This window comes from Balaenoptera borealis (genome assembly GCF_965194805.1).
Source record: "Balaenoptera borealis genome assembly, chromosome: 20".
Lineage (NCBI taxonomy): Eukaryota > Metazoa > Chordata > Mammalia > Artiodactyla > Balaenopteridae > Balaenoptera > Balaenoptera borealis.
Genome location: NC_138879.1, coordinates 43,517,972 through 43,536,348, shown reverse-complemented (window position 1 = coordinate 43,536,348; position 18,377 = coordinate 43,517,972). Strand labels below are relative to the sequence as shown.

The 18,377-nt window shown below is 40.4% G+C and overlaps 1 protein-coding gene and 1 pseudogene across 4 annotated transcripts in view; one reads left to right on the top strand and one right to left on the bottom strand.

The window, feature by feature from the left end:
• The window catches only part of CRLF3 (cytokine receptor like factor 3), a 59,601-nt gene that overhangs the window by 36,110 nt on the left and 5,114 nt on the right, over nucleotides 1-18,377 (bottom strand). For all 3 annotated transcript variants that reach the window (XM_082371301.1, XM_082371299.1, XM_082371300.1), the window contains exons 2-6: nucleotides 9,941-10,148; nucleotides 6,670-6,757; nucleotides 5,579-5,756; nucleotides 3,561-3,783; nucleotides 2,755-2,887 (exon numbers count right to left, since the gene is read on the bottom strand). In XM_082371301.1, the coding sequence (XP_082227427.1) occupies nucleotides 2,755-2,887; nucleotides 3,561-3,783; nucleotides 5,579-5,756; nucleotides 6,670-6,757; nucleotides 9,941-10,148 (830 nt within the window). The remainder of the gene's footprint in view (nucleotides 1-2,754; nucleotides 2,888-3,560; nucleotides 3,784-5,578; nucleotides 5,757-6,669; nucleotides 6,758-9,940; nucleotides 10,149-18,377) is intronic.
• Nucleotides 211-1,539, top strand: LOC309618076 (small ribosomal subunit protein eS27 pseudogene; annotated as a pseudogene). The gene has a single exon. The product of its transcript is annotated as a small ribosomal subunit protein eS27 pseudogene (transcript).

Genomic DNA, 18,377 nt, shown 5'->3' with positions numbered 1-18,377 from the left:
ATCTCCCTTCTGACTATGAGGCCCTCAAAAAGCTGAATAAAGTTTACCTTGATTCAAGCAGGCCTATCTGCCCCCAACCCCATGCATGAAGGTGCCCCATACAAACACACCATTCACATCCTCTGCCTTAACTGCCAATGCCTGAAATTCCTTTAAACAAGGAGAGAAAACATTTTCAATCCACATTCAAAGGAAAAATGACAAAAATGCAACGGTCTGGCTAAGATAATACTGAGCTAAATAAGTTTCACTTAATCACCCTACCAAGGGGGGCCCCTTTGGAGGAGGAGGGAGGAACTAGTGGTTTATTGAGGCCGACTAAGTGTCAGGCCACAGTCCACAGACAGTACGTGGGTTTAAATCAATGTGTGTAATTTCCAATGTTGTAATCTATAAACATTTACTGAATGACTTTAGAAACAAACCTAAGTAGGTCATCTATCAGCCCTTCCCCTGTGTTCACAGAGGGAGAAGTTAAAAGTAAAAAGAGCATCAGATCACCATCACCCAGGGATAAAAATCATAGAAGAGAGAAAAGGAAAAGAGCTGAGGATACAGTAGCGGAGAAACTATACATTTCCACACTAACTCAAATCATGTTTACTCTCCCATGAAAAAAGACAAATGAGAAGCAATACAGACCAGTGGTTAAAATTACTGGAGCCAGACTGGGTTTAAATCCTAGCTTTGCCACTTACTAGTTATGTGACACTGGGTAAATGACTTCACTTCTCTGTGCCTCAGTATCTTCATCCCTAAAATGGGTAACTACACCTATTTCATTGGGTTATTGTGAGAATCAAATGAGTTAATATAAGTAAAGTGCTTAGAACAGTACCTGGCACATAGTAAATGCAATTTAAATATTAACTGCAATTAATAATACTATGATTATTATTCTTATTATGATCTGAGGTATCTGGCCTGAATCTGTTAACTCAGGAAGTCCTATCATTATACAGAAGTACCCTGTTCTCAGCAGACTCACTAATGGCAGTATTTCTATAAACAAGGGACATCAGCAGAGAAGAGGTTTGTTAGTACAGAAAACTCCTGATTAGCTGGGGAATAATAGATGTTAGGTACCAGACTCCTCATTTCTCTTTGTTAGTTTTTTCTGGTTATTAAGTCATTCTTTTTTCATAATGTAAGGGGTGAGAGGAGGTGTCAAAAATGAGACAAGGTTTCTGACGGTGACGACCTCCCCACGAGAACATGCCTCTCGCAAAGGATCTCCTTCATCCCTCTCCAGAAGAGGAGAAGAGGAAACACAAGCAGCAGCGCCTGGTGCGGAGCCCCAATTCCTATTTCATGGATGTGAAAAGCCCAGGATGCTATAAAATCACCACCGTCTTTAGCCATGCACAAACAGTAGTTCGGTGTGTTGGCTGCTCTACCGTCCTCTGCCAGCCTACAGGAGGAAAAGCAAGGCTTACCAAAGGGTGCTCCTTCAGGCGGAAGCAGCACTAAAAGCCCCTGGAATCAAGATGAATGGGAAACCATCCCAGTAAACACATTTTGGATACGTCCAAAAAAAAAGAGACAAATGGGATTTCCCTGGTGGCACAGTGGTTAAGAATCCGCCTGCCAATGCAGAGGACACAGGTTTGATCCCTGGTCCGGGAAGATCCCACATGCGGCAAAGCAGCTAAGCCCGTGTGCCACAACTATTGAGCCTGCACTCTAGAGCCCACGAGCCACAACTACCGAGCCCACGTGCTGCAACTACTGAAGCCCTCGTGCCTAGAGCCCATGCTCCTCAACAAGAGAAGCCACGGTAATGAGAAGCCCACGCACCACAACGAAGTGTAGCCCCTGCACGCCACAACTAGAGAAAGCCCACGCACAGCAATGAAGACCCAACGCAGCCAAAAATAAAATAAATAAATAAATTTACAAAAAAAAAAAAAATGAGACAAAGCATAAACTAGTGCATTCTGATCATGCTGACAGTTCAAATGACTTGGCTGGTGGAGAACATGGCAACACTAGCTTAGGTAAAACTCTCAGATACACTCCATGCCTTATACAACAAGAGACTGAGACCAAGAGGAACCTGGAACAAACATTCACAATAAAATCCTATGATCTCACAACTTAAAACTTAGAGGAGAGTTTGCTACACTGAGGTGTGTATGGTGAACATCAAACAAGCTTCACTTTTCTAAATCAAAACCGGGCTTTGGTTTTTAGGAAAAGCTATTTAGAAATAGGACCACAGAGAATACATCTCAGACAACATGAAAACAAGAAAAAGGGAATTTTTCTAATACAGGAAGAAATGGATGAAGAAATAGAAAATTAATTGGCGACAGGAGAGGCATGCTTTCAATTTTATTTTACAGAGACTATATATATAGTACGTTTACTCTGATAGATTGTCTCTCACAGATACTTGCTCTTATTGATTCACAAAGAAAAAAAAAATTGGGGACCTCTGAATGCTTAAGATTGATTTTTGAGAGGTATTCTATTTACCAAGAAGAAAGAAGATGTAAACACAGTGAATACACACTATGTATCAGGCAGAAGCAAGGCATTTTATACCCATTATCTCAGTTCATGCTCATAATAACCCTGTGAATACATACGAGAAAAGCGAAGCAAAGAGAAATAAGGAAATTGCTCCAAAGTAACACTACCTAGAAATGACGGAATAAACTCAGGACTGTTTTGATCCGAAGCTCATGGATGCTCTGTGCACTTCACTTACTGCCTAAGGCATGACAGACAGATCTTTTAATATCCACTTGCCTGAATGTTAATGTCTGCCCACAGAAGTAAGTGGGAGCGCTGGAGTAGAGAACACCGGACGATTCAGCATCATTCCGAAGCGCTATGTTTCTTCGACTGCTCAGACTGTACCCCTCAAAGCCAGCTGTCCACTCTTTTTAAAAAGCAAAGATATTGTAAATTGTTAGAATCTTTTGGGGAATATCTTCAACACAGACACAGTAAATAAAACTTGGAAGTGGAAGATGCTACTTAGGGTTCATGGGCAAGTTCAATGAAAGGAAAAATTCAGTGACAGGGTGTCATGGTCAATCCTACAAATCACAAAAAAGATTTTAGTCTCTTCCTACACATTTTTGGCAAGGAAGATCAAATAAGTGTTATCTCTTACCTAATAAAATCACGTTTGAGCTTATTCCAACCTGATTAAGAAGTAATTAACCGAGTCTAAATCTTTTTAAAAAGTAATATAGGAGAGGTCCATTTTGGATCATAAGACTTCTAAGCAAAAGCCTCTATCAAGATATACGTTGAAGGTCTGGGTCAAATATTGCAGTCTTCTATTGCAATATTTAAAATCTTTGGTTTTAGGGATGCTTATAATCCTGCCTGGCACTGTTCGGGGACTCTGGAGATAAGAACGAATGAAAATTTCTCAAAATTCACATGAAGTAATTTGAGCAGGAAGTAAAAGACATATTCCATGTTATTCTCCATCAATTCAGGGTTTTTCCTTAGGAAAAAGGGTTGTCAGTGTGCTGCCTTTAGCACAGGATACGTGTACTCATACACAGTTAAGCTTCAGGAGTGAGAAGGCAACAGCATACCATGAGGCACCAGCGTGGAATGACCTATCTGGGGGACACTCCAAGGACTCCACTCCTGTCGGCCATCTCCTCGGGCGCAGACTCTGAACTGATAATCAACATTTGGGTCTATGTGCAATACTATGAATTCAGTTTCAGAGCCTACATACGCGTCCTCAAAATGACCGGAAGTACATTTACGGAACTGGAGCCTGTAATCTTGGGCGGTAAAGTCGTCATCCACCTGAGGAGAAAGGCTTTACGTTAGGTAAAAGTCAGAGAATAACTTCTCTCAGCATCACTACTTAGGAACTTTGAATGGGGGCATTTGGGGCCAAGCATACAGGCCCACATGCTGAATACGGGCTCTTCTCAGGAAGGTCAGAGGAAATGTGCCATTATTATTTCCCTTCTTTTCCTTATTGAACCATGTGTTTTATAACCGCAGTCTGATATGAAAAAAATCTGCTTCCTCTGAAGTAATGGCATGTCTTCTAAACAATTAATGCCAAAGATAAGACATTCAAAATTCAAAGATAAGTATCCCAAAACTACATTATTCGTATAACCAAGAGAGAGCTAATATCTGAAATATATAAAGGACTCCTTAAAATTAATAGAAGACAGGGCTTCCCTGGTGGCACAGTGGTTAAGAATCCACCTGCCAATGCAGGGGACACGGGTTCAATCCCTGGTCTGGGAAGATCCCACATGCTGCGGAGCAACGAAGCCCGTGAGCCACAACTACTGAGCCTGCACTCTAGAGCCACAAACCACAACTACTGAGCCCACATGCCACAACTACTGAAGCCCATGAGCCTAGAGCCCTAGAGCTCCGCAACAAGAGAAGCCACCGCAATGAGAAGTCTGCGCACCGCAACGAAGAGTAGCCCCCGCTTGCCGCAGCTAGAGAAAGCCTGCACACAGCAATGAAGACCCAACGCAGCCAAAAATAAATAAGTAAATAAAACAGTAAAATAAATAAATAAATTAATTAATTAATAGAAGACAAACCACCCAATAAGGGAAATGGGCAAAAGACATGAATAAGCATTCTAGAGAATAAGAAATGTAAGCAGCCAAAAATATATAAAAATATTTAACCTAATTTGTAGTATGGAAAATGCAATCAAAACCCACAATGAGATACCATACTGGCAAAAATATAAAGTCTGACAATGCCAAGTATTGGTCAGGATGCAGAGTAAGAGGAACACATGCACTACTGGTAGAAGTATACTCTGGGACAGTCACTTTGGAAAGAGTTTGGTATTTCCTAGTAGAGTATAGATCCAATACTCTAAGACCTCATAATGTTATGGCTAGGTATATGCTTTAGAAAAAAAATCTTAAATGTGTACACAAGGAAACATGAATAATAATGGTTACAGCAAAAAAACTGGAAATTGTAGGTCCACAGATAGGCAAAAACAAAAAATTAATTAATTAAAAAAACAAACCAAAAAATTGGAAAAAATAAAAATTCCATTTAAGAAAATAGTTTCCAGAAGCTGACCACCCACCTCTGAATGATGTTATCTGTCAACAGCCAAGACATCATGACTCATCTGGACATGGTTTTTATCTAAAATATGGTAACTCACACGCATAATATGATTTAATACACAAAATTCTTGGCAATGCTGAGAGTGTGAAAAAACTATACTTTAAAACTTTATTTCAGAGGTATTAGTTCAGTGTTGAACAGAAAAATATCCAACACCCAATATTCACTATCACCTTCTGACTTTTCTAATTCTGAGCGATCCTCAACTCACCAAGAGTTAAGTTTGGGGAATATGTGATGGGAAACAACATTTCGATACAGAGATTTTATAAAGTACCTTCAAAATTGTTTATCCCAACTGGAAGAGCTACCTCAGTTCAAGTTCCCTGTGACCTTAGTTGTAAAGCAAAGGGCACTTCTGTTCACAAAGAGAAGAAAATATTCAAAGGCAACTAATAAAAAAAAATTGTAAAGGCCCCCAAATCTCAAATCCATAATGCTGAAGCCACTTCTACAATCCTGAATTACGTACCTTACACCATCGCACGATGATGCCTCCGGGTTTCTCTATCAATTCTTCTATCTGTACTGGTGGGCGAGATGCTACCGTTCCGTGCTTGAAAATATGGTCTTTCACTATGTTAAGAATTGAGTCGTCCAACTGAGCAGATAAGCAAGGCACATCAACCAGTAAAGGCACCTCTGGTAAGCTGAGGAAACAAGGCTCATGTGTTTATAAGGCTTTTAACTGAAAGTTAAAAATACAAGGGAGTATAGCCTTGAAAAACTGCAAATCACTATGCTGTACACCTGAAACGTATATAACACTGTAAATCAACTATATCTCAATTTTTTAAAAAATAACAAGGAATATTTTATTCATTTATTTTTGGCCGCGCTGCACAGCTTGTGGGATCTTAGTTCTCAGACCAGGGATCAAACCCAGGCCCTCAGCAGTGAAGGCGTGGAGTCCTAACCACTGGACTGCCACGGAATTCCCCAACAAGAAATACTGTAGATCAGTCACGTACTGTAACAGTGCAGAAGCCCCCAGTAAACAATGCTAATGGCAGTGGGGGTTTTGCAAGATATTACATAAAAATTCTCTTCCCAAATAAATAAAAGAAACAAGAGAAAATGGGTAGGATCACAATTGTCAAGTTTATAGCAAAAGATCTGGTTTACTGAGCTATGACTCAGTTTTGTTTGTTTTAATTCAAGTGTACTTGATTTACAATGTTGTGTTAATTTCTGCTATACAGCAAAGTAATTCAGTTATATATATATATATACATTCTTTTTTATATTCTTTTCCATTATGGTTTATCACAGGATATTGAATATAGTTCCCTGTGCTATACAGTAGGACTTTGTTGTTTGAGCTATGACTTTGTTCAGATTTTTTTAAATTAACAATTCTCTTACACATTAGGATTGTAGAAAATCGGTAGTAATTCTATACCAGAGATTACAATCACAACTATTTCATACTAGTAATACTGGTAATGGGCAGTGAAAACTTGAAAAATACATTCTCTATATCCCTGAATCAGAATTTTTAACAGGCAAAAAGAAAAAAAGAAAAGCGGACAGCTTAAGCCCAAGAGACACTAACTCTTTTACCTGTCCAACTGGATGTGTGAGGCCTTTTTGGTAAAGCTCCACAGTTTTTCATTCTGTTCTCCTACACCACCCAGAATGGCGATCTCACCTACAATCAGGAATAAGAGAACTAGTACAGGGAAAAATGGTTACATTATAAACTAATCAACACAACCCGTGTCTAAGCGGGTCTCTGGTTCTCTTGAAAACAATTCTTAAGTGATGTCACAAATTCCCCAAAAGTAAATGTAGAAACTATTTTAGGGACTTCCCTGGTGGCGCAGTGGTTAAGAATCCACCTGCCAATGCAGGGCACACGGGTTCAAGCCCCTGCCTGGGAAGATCCCACATGCCATGGAGCAACTAAGCCTGTGCGCCACAACTGCTGAGCCTGCGTGCCACAACTACTGTGCCCGCACACCTAGAGCCCGTGCTCCGCAACAAAGAGAAGCCACCGCAATGAGAGGCCCGCACACCGCAACAAAGAGTAGCCCTCGCTCGTCGCAACTAGAGAAAGCCCGCGCGCAGCAACGAAGACCCAATGCAGCCAAAAATAAACAGACAAATAAATAAATAAGAAACTATTTTAGAAACGGCTTTAAGGTTAAACCCAAGAGGAAAGCGGTACACAATGACAACATTCTGCCAGAGATGAAAGATTCTGCTCTACAAATGGAAACTTGGTTTGTCAACTAATTTTATGCAAGGCGTAAGTCCCAGGGACCTCTTCCCATCTCCCCTACAGAATCTTTATCAACTCCAATAGGAGTCAGTGCAAATATTATCCTGACACAAGCAATAGGGTGAAGGGTCATATAAAGGAAATATTATATAAAGTCATAAGAAAATGATCAACATCTCTGTCCTTCCACAGCCCTGAAGAACACTACCAGAACTGTTTTCTATCTCAGTATACCCTGGAGTTACTCAAGTGTTTTGAGACCACATGACATGACCTTCCCCCTTACCAAAAGGAAAACAGACACACTGAACACTGCCTCAAAATCCTAAAAATTTCATAAATAAGTTTTTAATCCCTCGGGAAGGGAGGGGAGAAAAAAGTTTGAAAGTTAAAACATTTCTGAAGTATAAAAAAAAAAAAAAAATCAGATGCTGCAACAATCAAGCATGTATGTGCCTCAAAGGATTTATTTTCTAAATAAAAACATTGGTCAAGCCTCGTGGTGATTGGTATACACTCTTGACCTGTGCTGAACTGCTGCTGAGTTTGTTTCCAAATGCTAAGCGCCCAGGAAAAGACATTCTGAAGTCCTGCTAAAAAGAATTTTCTCAAAGGCACTGTTATGGTCAGTGGCAAATAAACACTTCTCCTTGAAGGTAAGACAAAAATGTAATTAGCGTGTAAAGATAACATTAGTACTATATTCTAAGTGGGACCAAAAAGGGGACTAACTTCCAGCTGGAGTGACAGAGCTGGGAGCCAGCCACGCACACTTTTGATCCTATGCCACTCATAGCACTCATCGAAGAACCAATGGTATTTAGTCTCCTTCCCTGGATCCTTTTTCCTCAACTGCCCTTTAAATACTGGCGTCCCTCAGAGTCCCACCTTCTGCAGCCTTCTCTTCTCATATTGTACACTATCTCTTGATGATTTTACTTATTCCCATGGATTCAGAGGTGACATACACACCATTCACTGCCATATTGACATCTCCAGGTATGATCTCTCTCCTAAGCATCACACCCACATTCCCAACTCCTGGCATCTCCGGCACCTCGAACTAACATACCCCAAACCAACTGTCTAACTACCCACCCTCCCCCTTCATGTTCTGTGTCAGTCAACGGCACAATTAACCAGTCGTCTAAAATCACACTGGGTTGGGTCATCCTAAATTCTTCTCTTTCTCCTCCATCCTATAACCAGGCAATCACCAATCATCAACACTTACGGCTCAGTAAGATCACCATTAATTCTATCTCCAAAAAATCTTTTTATTTTATTTTATATTTATTCATTCAGTCATTCATTCATTCATTTTTGGCTGCGTTGGGTCTTTGTTGCTGCGCGTGGGCTTTCTCTAGTTGCAGTGAGTGAGGGGCTACTCTTCATTGCAGTGCACAGGCTTCTCATTGCGGTGGTTTCTCTTGTTGCGGAGCATGGGTTCTAGGTGCACGGGCTTCAGTAGCTGTGGCGCATGGGCTCTGTAGTTGTGGCTCACGGGCTCTAGAGCGCAGGCTCAGTAGTTGTGGCGCACGGGCTTCGTTGTTCTGCGGCATGTGGGATCTTCCCAGGCCAGGGATGGAACCCATGTCCCCCGCAGTGGCAGGCAGATTCTTAACCACTGCGCCACCAGGAAGTCCCTCCGAAAAATCTTAAAACCAGCTCTGCTTCATCTTCACTTGTCATCGTCTCCATCGCTTCCTATCTGACTGCTGCCACAACTTCCTCATCGGTCACTTTTACTTCCTTACAACCTCTAACACAGTCTCCAAACTGTGGGCAGTGTCGTTTTTTAAAAATGCAAATCTGACTGTGTAACTCTGCTGCCTGAAATACTGCATTCAATACCTCCCAGATATGCCATTCACTTTACTCCTGACGTTACTTCTGCTTCCAGTCGTGCTGTGACCTCCTTTTCTTCCTTGGTCTGCTTGATGAATTTCTTCAAGCCTCGGTGGAACTCCTCCTATAGAAAGCCATCCTACACTCTTCCAGAGGTAAGCATTTCCCCTTCTGTGCTCCCATGAGGTCTTAGATCTCTCTCATCGTGTGTGCTTCTCTCACTGGGCTGTGAACCCCAAAGGGCAGAACTTATTACCTTTTTATTTAATGTACCTGACAAAGACCTACAGGAGGGAAGGAGGGGAGGTAGGTAGATGTGGAGACAGGAAGGCAGCAAGGCAAGAACCGGGCATGCTTTAACCAAAATAATTGACTAAAGTTAGGGATATAACCACTGCAATTTCAGGAGTAAACACCAATCCTACTCCTTAATCTCTAAAAAGAACAATGGCATTAAATCCTATAAACCACTGACACTCTGAAAAATATGTGAACAGACTCAAAATGACTGTAAAATCACTGTGTTAACAGAACCATGAGAAAAATCATTTACTCCTTATTTTGTAAATGATTATAATTAGTACATTAATTGCACTTACTCTAGGATACCTCACTGTACACCTGTCATCCTATATCACAAACTGTCCCAAGGTACGAATAGCCTAAGCACCCCACAGATGGCAGGAAGCCTGCTGGAACCCTGAGATACCAGCAGTGTCAATCTGAATGTGCTGCGTTTAACGGGCTCCCTGGACTCCCCACCTTCTTGGACTAAGTCCGCTGCAGTGTTAACTCCGTGCTCTATCAGCTTCTGGCAGTCATCTAGTGGTTTAATGGTCTCCTGTTCAATGGTGTCCACCTCTTGCAAAAGGGTCACCAATCGCTCATCCAGGAGCTTCCCAAGGGTTCCTTTTAAATCATTAAAATGCTGTTTGAGGACATCTCTTGTCTGGGATGCACTCTCTTTGATCTGAAAAGAAACAACATAAAAACTCAGAATCAGAATCTCTAGAAGAGGCTAATCCACAGGCATCACCCCTAATAATCTCAAGGCACTACACAACCATTACCTTCCATTCAATGATAAACCAAATGTGATTCATTTGTGCAAACTTGCAGAATTCCATAAAGTTGGCCTTCAGGTGAGACAGAATGGTCCCATCATTCACAACTATGTCAATCTGGCTAAGTTAATTAAACACACCATGCCTCAATTCCCTTATTTGTCAAATGAGTATAACAATGCTCGCTTCATGGAGTTGCTGCAAGGACTAAATAAAAATAGTCTATGTACCGCACTTGGTAAAATAACGGGCACACTGTTGTTCTCAATAAATAAATGTTAGAAATAAATATTATCTGCACAAAGTAGTCCTTGGAAATAATGTTTCAGTACCAAAAAAAAAAAAATTAAATTAAGAGGAGATTAAAATTCATTTTACTGAAAAGCAATAAAGAAACGGTAGATTAAAAAACCACAATACAGGGACTTCCCTGGTGGCGCAGGGGTTAGGAATCCGCCTGCCAAAGCAGGGGACACAGGTTCGAGCCCTGGTCCGGGAAGATCCCACATGCTGCGGAGCAACTAAGCCCGTGCGCCACAACTAGTGAGCCTGCGCTCTAGAGCCCACAAGCCACAACTACTGAGCCCACATACCACAGCTACTGAAGCCCGCACGCCTAGAGCCCGAGCTCTGCAACTAGAGAAGCCACCGCAATGAGAAGCCCGCACACCGCAACGAAGACTGAACACAGCCAAATAAATAAATAAATTTATTTTTTTAAAAAAAAGAATAGCTATTAAAAAAAAAACAAACACAATACAAAAAAAAATCACTTCATGGACAAAATGCCCTCATTATGGTAAAAGAAAACTAAGAATTTATTCACCATCCAAAAGGTTCAGAGGAGGCAGAAGACAGATGTTCAGGAAAAACACACTTCTGGGACAATGACTTCATCCTTTTTCAGTCATGGTCCTCTTTGTGAATCTCAATGAGAGGTTTATAAACCTTCTTCCCAGAAAAATGAATAAACCCTACCCAAAAGAAATTTATTCAATTTCAGAGATTACAAATTCCCTCAGATCCCAACCATGGCTTGCTCAGAGCAGTAATTCTGAAACTTGCTTTGCAGAAGAATCACGCATCACACAATTGCATCCTATTATAGTTTAGATGGCAGGGCTCCATCCCAGAAGCAGCTTGGAGAAGGGGCTGGGGGAGCGTATGGGCAGAGTTCTTTTTCACAAGCACACCTGTGACTCTGCAGCCCACACTTTGAGAAACACTACCCTAGGTCCACAGACCCCAGATTAAGAACTGCTGTTCTAGGAGATATGACAGGAAAATCTTTACATCTCAGAGATATTTTGAAAACAAGTCAGTTGTCTATACAGACACTGGATTTTTTTTTTTTTAAGAATACAGATAACACACAATTCACTTTTTCTCACTTAACAGGAAAATTCTAACTATAAGCCAAACACTCAGTTGAATTAAAGCAAACTCATACTTTACTTTGCAGATATCATATTAGTTTCCTAAGACATGTTATGTTTACTACCCTAACCCTTTGCTAACTTGATCTTAGCAAGAGCATTTGATGTCCAAGAAAAATACACCAAGAAAAGAACATATCAAAATATGGATAAAGCACAATATTTCAACAGTTAATAGAGAAATTTAGAAAACTTTCTATTTATTCTCTAACACTAAAATTAAAAAGAATACAAAACTGTTGTCCAGAAATGTTCACAACCATGTAAAAACAAAAGATGCCCACGTCTAAGGACTACAAAGAAACACAGGGAAAAAAAAAATGGTTTGATTGGCTCGGGTGGGGAGATCACAGAAACAATTTTTTCCCCTTTTGACATTAATGTAAGTTATGATGGTATTTGTGCGGTAATGAAAGAATTTCTTAAATCATAAAGAAAAAGAGAAATCCTAATTTAAGTTTAATTGTTAACTAATATCTGTAAAATTACTAGAGAACTTCTAAACCCAAGTCGAAGTTTAAAAGAAATCAGGGGGTGGGTATATTCAAAATGTCCTTGATTTGGTGCATCACCAACTGTGGGATCCTTGAGAATCAGGCCCTAACATACATAGCACCTAGTAAATAAATGTTCAGTGAAATTAAGTTAATCGTGTATGTTTTCAAGACCTTTTAAAAAGAACCAGGAAAAGAATGCCGTATGATTTTGATACATCCCACCTGGAATATTGTTAGAAATGCAAAATCTCAGGCCCCACCCAGAATTACTGGATCAGAAGCTGCATTGGTAACGAGATCCCCAGTTGATTCATACAGGCCTTACAGACACCAGAATAAATGAAGACAACGTGTTGGAGCACCCTCACCACGGGGAGGAAATCCTGCAGTCGAGCGCTATACCAGTGAGTCCTAGCTCCCTCTTCAACGGACACCGCACACACAGGAAGTGCATTGGTTAGGTAAAGTCAATTTCCTCTTTAGGAAGAATTCAAAAGCTCCTTCAGCTGCTGCAGAGCTCCACTACGTTTTGTTTTTGTTTCAGAACCTCAGAAAAAAAGGAAGTGTGTAAGCACAAAGCAGTGAGAGGGCCAGCGAAGGGAGAATCTATTTCCAAATCCACCTCCCGCAATTTCATTGTAAATGTGACTCCTTTTTTTTCATAGATTCCCGACCACTGCTGTTTCAAACTTGACACTACCTTGGCATCATTTTCTTCTCCCTGAAAGAGTTCATAATTCAAAGCCACAGCCATCTTTAATTGAATCATGTAACTAATCAAGTTCATTTGCTCGGCTTTTAATAAAACTAATTTTAAAATGCGAACTTCACTGCTGAGTGAATTTCTTCATATTTGATGTGGTACCATGGTCCAGTGTGCTCACTGTTAGCTCATTCAATCTTCCCAACAACTCCGAGAGGTAGGTCTGTATTGTCTACGTAGAAGAAAGTACAGCTCAAGGAAGTCAAATAATTTCCCCACGGCTTCCCAGTGCCAGAAACAGTGCAACTCCAAGGACCATGGTCTGTCCACTACACCAAGCTGGTTAGTGCTTACAGACCCCATTTTAAAGCATTCCCGTAAACCGGTAAATTATGTATTGGCTGAAGACATTTCCTGCTGCAACGTGTATTTCTTGTCCTTGCATAAAGAATCATGTGGTAGATTCCATATATATGTGTCAGCATATTTGTCTTTCTCTTTCTGACTTATTTCACTCTGTGTGACAGACTCTAGGACCATCCACCTCACTACAAGTAACTCAATTTCATTTCTTTTTATGGCTAAGTAATATTCCATTGTATATATGTGCCACATCTTCTTTATCTAGTCATCTGTCGATGGACACTTAGGTTGCTTCCATGTCCTGGCTATTGTAAATAGTGCTGCAGTGAACATTGGGGTGCACGTGTCTTTCTGAATTATGAATTTTCTCAGGGTATATGCCCAGTAGTGGGACTGCTGGGTCATATGGTAGTTCTATTTTTAGTTTTTTAAGGAACCTCCATAGTGGCTGTATCAATTTACATTCCCACTAACAAGGGAGGGAGACGCAAGAGGGAGGGAATATGGGGATATATGTATACATATAGCTGATTCACTTTGTTATATAGCAGAAACTAACACAACATTGTAAAGCAATTATACTCCAATAGAGATGTTTAAAAAAAAATGTGGTAGACAACCACTCAGGGCAAAACAACTGTGATGGTTTCTAACAAAGTAAATTTAAGAAAAATACAAATGATACACAACTCAAAGTCTCAAAAAGGAAACTGTAATATACATTGTTTATGTTGATTAACAATATTCAGAACCAATTTTCTACTAAAACCTCTCCTGTAACAGACCATTAAATCTTATTCACAAAGTTTCCACTGCAGTTGACTCTTAATTCCAAAGCAACTGTATTTTTAAAGTTTTAACATAAGGATAAGTTCTCAAAATGCCAAAAAGTCATCAAGCTTATACATCAATACTAAGCCATGCAAAAGCCTAGTAAATATATACTTCACAGCCCTCCAAGACAACAGCGACTGATACATTTTCCTCTAGAGTTTAGCTACTAAAATGTCATAAAACCGACCTAGAATCTGATTTAAGACACCTCTGGTCCTAAGTGGCAATATACAGTTGCTCTATCTATAATATAACGCAACATAACATGTATGTGTTTCAGGAAATTAACTGGAATCTCCTCTGCCTCCTCTGAAACATGCATTTTCATGACTTTATAGAAGAAAAGAATTTTTATCCTCCAAGTGTTATCTAAGAATTTATTTTCCCAATTGTTTTGCTTACAGGAAACTAAAACTATTTTTAAATTAGAGATTGGCTTTAAACACTATTAGCTAACAAGAACATAGGGATCAAAAATAAAAGACAAAGATAAAAAATAGTCAACTGAAATTGAAGAAGCTAACCAAAATGTTTCTTCTCAGTTCATATGAAATGTACTGCATTAGCTATGTGTCTTCACACTGACACCAAGATATTAGTCATTAAAAATAATAATGGCAATAATAACAATACAACAGCAGCTCCCACCTACTGAACACCTACTGTGTACCAGGTACTTATACCCATGGTCTCATTTAAATTCTACCACAACCCGATGAAAAGCTAGTCAAGTGGCAGGAAATCTGAACTGTCTGCTTCGTGTATGGACTCATACGTGCTGCTACATTTCCTTCTTGTCTCTTACAGTTAGGCTTTTTGTTTTTTTAAAAAATATTCATTTATTTATTTGGCTGTGCTGGGTGTTAGTTGAGGTATGCAGGATCTAGTTCCCTGACCAGGGATCAAACCCGGGCCCCTGCATTGGCAGCGTGCAGTCTTAACCACTGGACCACCAGAGAAGTCCCTACAGTTACGTTTTTTTAAAACACGCTTATTAAAACTTTCAAAAAGAAAATCTTGACTCTATCACTTGGTAGTCTGTTACATTAATGGCCCCAATGAACCACGAACCATGCCTTGTGGTACTCATATCCTCATGCAGACCTCTCCCTTGGAGACGAGGCTGGGCTGGTGACTAGCAATGCAGTCACATGTGCATCGTTATAGAGTGGAACTGAGCTGTGCCAGCTCCAGGCCTCAGCCTTAAGACTACCTGGCTTCTGCACTGCGGGGGTTCCTGAGCCACTGCGTAAGAAGCATGGCTATCGGGGCTTCCCTGGTGGTGCAGTGGTTAAGAATCCGCCTGCCAATGCAGGGGACATGGGTTCAAGCCCTGGTCCAGGAAGATCCCATATGCCATGGAGCAACAAAGCCCATGCACCACAAGTACTGAGCCTGCGCTCTAGAGCCCGCGAGCCACAACTACGGAAGCCCGTGTGCCACAACTACTGAAGCCCACGCGCCTAGAGCCCATGCTCCGCAATGAGAGAAGCCACCGCAATGAGAAGCCCACGCACCGCAACGAAGAGTAGCTCCCACTCAACCCAACTAGAGAAAGCCCGTGTGCAGCAACGAAGACCCAACGCAGCCAAAAATCAATTAATTAATTAAAAAAAAAAAAAAAAAAGAAGCACAGCTATCTTTCTTGAGAGAACAAGTGGAAGGGGGAGGAGAGTGAGAGGGGTGGGAGGAAGAGTGTGGGAGGGAGAGAGAGAGCTTGGCATCCAGGCTCAGCCATGCCAGCATTCCAACTGAGTCCTGCTACTACTTAAGGCTCCAAACAGGTAAGTAAATGTTCTATCTTGAACATTCCAGCCTCAGCTGCCATCTGACTGCAATTACATGAGAGCTGCCAGCAAAATCAGAACTGCCCAACTGAGCCCCGGTTAATCCCCTGAATACTAAGCAAATGGTTGCGTTTTAAGCCATTATGCTTTGGCATAGTTTATTATGTAGTGACAAACAACCAAATCATGATAAAACAAATGTTTAATTCTTGATTATCTGCATCAGTGAACAGGGTGCCTATAATCAAGACTACGAACAATCTAAAAAGAATGTCTGCAAAATCACACCCACAACATTCATAAAGGCATTCATTCTATATTTGTTGAGGTCTAGTGCCAGGAGCTGGGGTTATAAAGATGAATAAGGCATGATCCTGACCTCAAAAAACTGTCATTCTAGTAAAGGAGACAGTTGCATGCACACGTAACTATAGTAAAAAGTATTAAGTCCTTAAGTAAGTGAGACAGCCACAAACTGCCATCAGAGCTCAAAAAGGTCATTCTGCTGGGAAAGAGAGTAGGAGACATTTAAAGAATAAGTTACCAGTTGGAGAAGGAGGGGAGGTCACCTTGAATAATAATAATATTTGGTGGTATTATTTCTATGGCTAATATTTATTAAGCCGTTCATATGTCCCAGGCATCGTGCTAAACATTTTAAATACATTTCTCATTTTAATTCCCACACTGGCCAAGTAAAGTAGGTACTATCCTTATCCGCATTGTACAGATAGGGAAGTGAGGCGTCAGGAAAGTTAAGTTTCTCAAGGTCTCACACCTAATAGGGGCAAATGCAAAAAAAGTAAAATAACTGCAAATATAAATGATTCATGGATACCCCTCAAAAATAAAAGCCTGTCCCAGGAATTCCCTGGTGGTCCAGTGGTTAGGACTCGGTGCTTTCACTGCCAGGGCCCAGGGGCCCGGGTTCGATCCCTGGTTGGGGAACTAAGATCCCACAAGTCATGCAGTGTGGCCAAAAAAAATTAAAAATAAAAATTAAAGGGGCTTCCCTGGTGGTGCAGCGGTTGAGAATCTGCCTGCCAATGCAGGGGACACGGGTTCGAGCCCTGTTATGGGAAGATCCCCCATGCCGCGGAGCAGCTAGGCCCGTGTGCCACAACTACTGAGCCTGCGGGCCTGGAACCTGTGCTCCGCAACAAGAGAGGCCGCGATAGTGAGAGGCCCGCGCACCACGATGAAGAGCGGCCCCTGCTTGCCGCAACTGGAGAAAGCCCACGTACAGAAACGAAGACCCAACACAGCCAAAAATAAATAAATAAATAAATAGATAAAAAAGGGAAATTCTTAAAAAAATTAAAATTAAAAAAATTAAAATTAACATTAAAAAAAGTCTGTCCTACATTTGTTTGGCTTTAGATCACAAATTAGCCATATTATTTACCAGGTTTCTAGTAATAAGAACAGTTCTTCTCTATCAAATTTAAATTTACATTACACTCTATATTGAAAAAACAAAATTCTACACAGAGAGAAACTGGGCTCCTCTGTGACACTCACACACTTTTTAATTTGAGGTTAACATTACAGATTCTGAATGCTTGTTTAAATTCTCATTTATATCCTACATTTCAAGTGAGGTTTGGACTCAACAAGCAGCTTTCAGAGTGTCGTGTTTAAAGACAATTTGTGAAAAGACTTAAAAAAGGATGACTGAAAAGCCAATATAAATATGTGGTTTTTGCACACAAATATATGTGCAGCTTTTTTTTTCCCTTGGTAGTTGATTATTTAGTGTTGCTTCTAGAGCTTTGCTTCCGGTATTTTGGCATATTTGAGTCAATTCATTTTCAGCCTACCACCAACAAATGCTCCATAAGTATCTATGTAATAGACTATTCACCTCTGCATTAAAAATTAGACTGTACGTGGGAAATTTTTCATAATGCTTATGATATAATGCTAACCAAAAGAAAACAAATATAAAGTTGCATATACAGTAGTCTTTCAATTTGGCAAAATAATATGTCTAGAAGGATACACCAAAATGTTAACAGTGGTTGTCTGTAAGGAATAGAATTATGGGTGATTTTCAGATTATTTCATCTGTTCTTGGTTTTCCCCAGCTCCAGATTTAACCTTTTCTTAGGACACTATAATAGGGACATTTTAAGTACTACTGCAGTAACAGATCATTTTCAAACAGATTTTTTGGACTGTTTTGAAACGGGTAACAGAAGGGGAAGTGGGAGATAAAAGAAGCAATAACAGCTTTCTTTTCTTTGCTGAGCTACTAAGACTTCCTGCCCTGGTTTTCTGAAATAACTTTTTTCCCCCAACTGAGTTCTCTATCTGTTCCAGTCTTTAACTAGTATGCTACGTGTTTTCAAATCTTGTGAGAATAATGATCTATGGAGAACCTGGTATTGTACATTAGGAATATCAAAGTTCCTAATAAGATCTTCAAAAAATTATCTGAAATCAATTATTAAAAAACTGAAAACAAAATACTATGAGAGGGCTTCCCCGGTGGCGCAGTGGTTAAGAATCTGCC